This window comes from Trachymyrmex septentrionalis, unplaced genomic scaffold (genome assembly GCF_001594115.1).
Source record: "Trachymyrmex septentrionalis isolate Tsep2-gDNA-1 unplaced genomic scaffold, Tsep1.0 scaffold178, whole genome shotgun sequence".
Classification (NCBI taxonomy): domain Eukaryota; kingdom Metazoa; phylum Arthropoda; class Insecta; order Hymenoptera; family Formicidae; genus Trachymyrmex; species Trachymyrmex septentrionalis.
The window spans coordinates 886,249-891,787 of record NW_017304949.1 but is presented as its reverse complement, the minus strand read 5'-3'; the positions used below and the strand labels follow the sequence as shown (position 1 = coordinate 891,787).

The window sequence follows — 5,539 nt, the reverse complement described above, 5'->3', positions numbered from 1 at the left end:
CGCACGCACGCACGCACGCACGCACGCACGCACGCACGCACGCACGCACGCACGCACACACAAATCTGCATGATACGCAAAATTTATTTCAAGTCTTTATACGAGCGTCCGAAAATAAAACGAAAACCGTCGGAATGCAGTCAAACTAGAAAAGTCATGTCGAATATAAGTAGTCATTACCTTGTTTCCACAACCAGCCTTCTTTATCAGGATTGAAGAAGGTGTGCATCAAGTCGTTGCCATCGTCTTCTGGTATTTTGAAAGGCTCGGTTTTTATACTCTCGTATAAACTCTATAAATAGATAGAAATATATTTGATTAAGCACAAATGTGTGTGTTACAAAAATTTTCGACTGAAAGACGAGAGAAAAAATATATCTTAGAAAAAATAGCTTTCTCTCTCCATTGAACGACCAAATTCGACCCAAATATCATTCTATCTTTCTTAGCATTCAATGCGTAATAAAGAATTAATAATTATTAGATAATTGTGTCACCAAATGAAAAACATCTCTAGTCTTCCCCAAAAGTACTTACCACAAGCAGTTCCCGCGGCAGATCACCACCATTGTTAATTCCTCGATTCATCGAAATAAATTGATCTACGCTGGGCTTATCTTTAACGCTCGGATTGTGCAATGAAGTATTCAACATGATGATGGCGAAGCTCAGCACGTAGCAAGTATCCGTATTGGTGAAGATATTTGGGTTTAGCTGGCAGTACCTTTGAGCGAAACACTCCATCATGCGATCGATTTTTTGTGCTTCGCCGGGCAGTCGGAACGACCAGAGAAATTGACGTAGGGCTTGTACCAATATGAGATCGGTAAAGTCGTGCAACTCGACGAAGGCTCGCAGCACGCGTTCATTGAAGTCATGTCGTTCACCGAGATAGTCACCGATCGCAGTTTTATTAAGGCCCTCGCCCTTGTAGAGAAACTGAGCAACGTCCTCGGGCGTCGGTGTTAAGAGGTTGTGCTCTATCAGGTACTCGATACCCTTCTTAGGATCCATATTGAACTTTTTCCGACCGATCGACGTCTGCTTAGTTTTGTTGGACGGTTTAGTCTCGTCGGCCGTAAGTCCGCCGCCCTCCATCGCCTCCATTTCTGCCACAACTTCGCCCAATTCATCTTTTAATTGCTAAAAAACAAATCGTACAGAATGATTGTCAAATTAAACTTTTATTATTATATTTTCAAACATTTTCAATATTTTAGCAATATCAGTTATACAATAGAGTGATCCATTTTTTTCGACATTCGAATTTTTTCCGGGGCACCCCTCAAAATAGTTCCAATTAACAAAAAAATAATTTCTGTCAAATTTCAGCTCGATCGGACAACGGAAACCTGTGCCGACAGCTCGTTAAACATTTGAGTTCCTTTTCATTATACTCTCAACATTGATTTTTAAGCGTATTTTCCACAAAAATTAGCCTAGAGAACTTTTCATTTTTTTTTAACAATGTATTTTGCTTTTTTGCATCGTTTGAGATTTTATAAGTTTCATTTAAACAATTAGGTGAATTGTTAATGATTAAAAAATAAAAATAAATAAGTAGTATAACTCTATATAACGCCGATGGGTCTTTCTCTTTTGATATTTGATTATTTTTCTTAGGATCACTTAAAATTGTGTCTCAATGTATGTATATATATATATATATATACACACACACATTATAAAGTGATGTATTGATTACTGAAGGCCGTCCCTTGATTACTTGAAGGAACCCCGATTTTTTACAAACTGGTCCTTCAACCTGGTCTACAAACGAACATTTTAAAAAAGGATTCCATATTATTAAGAACTTAAAAATTGTTAATGACACAGCAGAACGGAGAATAAGGCTAATTACCGATTACAGTAATATTATATTATAACAACGGATCAGGAACAAAGACAATTTGTATTAAAAGTTGTTAGCGACTATCGCAAACAGTTTCCAAATGCTAAAAAAGAAACTCTTTTGAAACCAATTGCAATTGTTAGAAAATTAATTTTACAACTAAGTTATTTATATACTAACGTATTTTTATATTATCGTTGTATTTTATAATACATAAATTATAAAAAAATCAATAAAAGAATTTAAAAAAAGTATATTTTTCAGATAGACTTTCATTCGTTAATCAGCACAATTCCTATTGTTATAATCTAAAATTTTATAAGTGTTATCTATCTCGTATATTTGGTTTGTAATCCCTTTACTTATAATTTATATGTTCATATGTTAATTGAGCTTTTCTTTTATATGTATTTTATTATTTATCTATATATACATATACATTGGAACACAATTTTAGGTGGTAATAGAAGAAAAATAATCAAATGTCAAAAAAGAAAGACCCATCAGCGTATATACCAGAGTTATACTATTTATTTATTTTTATTTTTTAATCATTAACAATACTCCTAATTGTTTGAATGAGATATAAGGTCTCAAAACGATGCAAAAAATCAAAACACACATGTTAAAAAAAAAAATAAAAAAAGTCGTCTAGACTGAAATTATTTCGTGGAAAAATCTCTTAAAAATCAATGTTGAGAGTGTAATATAAGGAAAATTCAAATGTTTGAGAACGAGCTATCGGCACGGATTCCCGTTGTCCCATCGAGCTGAAATTTGACAGGAATTATTTTTTTGTGAATTGGAATTTTGAGGGGTGTCGCGGAAAGAATTCGAAAAAAATTGTTCTTCAACAGTAAAGAAAGACCATCCTATTATACAATTCTTATGGATTACGAAAAATTCAACGATTCGAAATTCTCGACTGGAAAACGTATATTATCGAAATACATAATATTATATAATAATCCAAACGACGCGATGTTGTAGACTATGCGCATGGTTTCTTTCGCTGTGCAACAGCGACTTCCTGCTTTATTCGAATACCGGTCGACAGGTCGACACTGTCCGCCTGTTTCCCACCATGTGCCTCAGTTCAACGTACATTCCGTAAATACCGGTAAGCAGGATCGTATCTCTTTCAGAGTTTCGCGAGCATGTCCAACAAGCTTTGAGTTAAAGACACTTTTAACGTTAACGCGTTAAAAGTGTTAACAAGCACGTAGCGTCGCGTAACGATTATTGTGTACGCTTATACGAGTGATTGCGAGCGACGAATGCGAATTATCCGCAATATCTTTTGAATTCCGATGTCTCCTTTCACGTTTTTCAATTTTTTTTTTTTTTTACATAAATAAATAGAATCGAATTTTATAGAAATTCGAAAGGTGCCGGAATATTCATATTGTATACGCGATGCATTTATTCGCAACATTGCAAGTATTGCAAATAGGTAGGAATACGTTTTAGGAAATGAAATGATACATTATACGGTCGCATTATTGCGAATTATCTGTCGATACGAAAAGATTTGCGAGTTAGCCATTCGATGTTCCATTTTCAAACTATATTTAGTATATTTCGAACTGACGGAAGAAATTCCAAAGTTGACAATTATATAGACATGTATAGACATAGTGTATCTACGTTGAAATCTCTTTCTGTATAGAATCGTTTCTATAGAAAGGAAAGAGGAAGGAAGGGTCGACCGGAAGCGGTCGTGCATTAACATCGTTCACCGATCAGCCTCGTTAATGGATCGCCGTGATAACAACAAGGACGATAACTTATGTTAGTCGGCCCTGAGTAGTATTGTCTGTAAGGTATAGTAACGTTCCTTTTGTACTTATCGCGGTGTGCATCCGGTCTCACGGCAGGAAGGCCGCTGACGACGCGTGAAAAACCGGTATGCCTTGTGCACTCAGAAATTATAACTCTTATAACATATTATAACTCCTTGTCTGAAAGAAACTTCCTTTCGATACCGTTTCCTCGAATTAAAATGTTTTCGACTCCATTATTTAAAAATTTCATCCAAACAAAATTAATCTACAATGACCTTGCGGGATATAGCGAAAAGAACAGCGAATGCGCACTCGCATCATATATGTGATCAATGACGCAAGATAGCGTTTAGCGTTGCTAATTATCGCTTTGTCATCATCGAAACAAGATACGAGTGATCGCGAATCATCTCAGATGCTTAAAAACCAAGTTGCACATTGTAAATATTTCATGCTCTGCGGCGTTAAAGAGATCAAAATTCATTAAGAGTAACGCGTCTTGAACTTAATTTTCATTACATTTTTCTTAACGCTTACAGAACAATAGAGTAAAGGCCGCTATTATAAGGTACCGAGTTTATTTTGGATAAATGCTAAAAGTCTATAGGCAGAATTTAAAAAAATAATGGGTCATTTTGAAGGGAATTTAATAAGCTTTAAAATAACGTTATATAAAATTTAATTCAAATTCCATTTTTTTTTAAATTAAAGAAATGTAAAAAGTGAGCAAATCGCAAAGTCATAAAATTGTGCTGCTAATATGAGATATCCCGAGAAATCGATAATAAAAAAAAACGCAAAGTATATCAGTATTGCAATTAAAAAATTTTATTTAATGTTACTAAAATACAAATAAACACAGCCAGCGTACGCGAAAAATGTGCATGCGATAGATTATACCTAGAACTCGTCTTCAGGTAGTTGCAATCAAACGTCGTAGAAATAGGCACTCGATGTTTATTCCGGTTGTCTTTTTTATTATTGTACCATAACATTTATACTTTAGCAACGATTTTCACTATAATATAGGAGCATGGAGCATTATTTCATATTAGAAATACTCTGAGTATCTCATTACGATTTTCACGCTTTGTTTTACGATCATCAAATCTTACTTCTGTAATTAAACAATTCAACATATCCCGTATTTTTCTATTAGTATAACCTTACTCTATCACTATATGAAGAATTTATTACTAAATATTTATTTATTAAATAATAAACAAGGTTTAAAAGCTCATCTCAATGAAACTTGAAGACATCCAAATTCTAAAATCTTGTTTTACAATGACTATACAGGCATGATCTAATAATGAATTTTCTACTAAATAGTTTTCAATTCAAGAGCAATAAATTCATGGTCGAACCAATAGATAGCGTTCATTAGTTTAGCAGAAACGCCGCTATCTCATATTAGGCGCCTATCTGATAATAGGGAGCTTTCCTCTACTAATAATTTTGCGTCAAGTTTTTACTCTCTACATCAATGACAATCTTTTTTATTCTCAACCCATCCAAATTTCTTCTCATCATCTCTTCATCATTTACATCATTTACATTACAAATTTTACAAGAAAAGCATTCGTCTTTTCAAACGGCTCGTACATAATACAAATCCACCTATGTTCATGTCTCTTTTGTCCATTCTGTGTGGAATAATTGCCTTATTCCGTTCTATTTCTGTCGTATGCGTCCTGTACAATCGATCGAAAGTTCAGCACTACTACTCAACAAACTTCCTTCCGCGAAACAGGATAAGTAAAGGGTATTCATTCATATTAATACGAAGGATACGACGACTTGTCAAAAGTACGCGGAGATGACTTTATATTACTTGAAATATTGTATTTCACGTATGCAGAGCATTTCCTTTATTTTCTCATGTATGTACTATATGTCGTAT

The 5,539-nt window shown here is 34.2% G+C and overlaps 1 protein-coding gene across 2 annotated transcripts in view; it reads right to left on the bottom strand.

Moving 5' to 3' along the window:
- Nucleotides 1-5,539, bottom strand: part of LOC108746562 (cytohesin-1) — a 20,155-nt gene that overhangs the window by 3,074 nt on the left and 11,542 nt on the right. For both annotated transcript variants that reach the window (XM_018483411.1, XM_018483410.1), the window contains 2 exons: nt 538-1,143; nt 181-292 (listed from right to left, as the gene is read on the bottom strand). In XM_018483411.1, the coding sequence (XP_018338913.1) occupies nt 181-292; nt 538-1,143 (718 nt within the window). The remainder of the gene's footprint in view (nt 1-180; nt 293-537; nt 1,144-5,539) is intronic.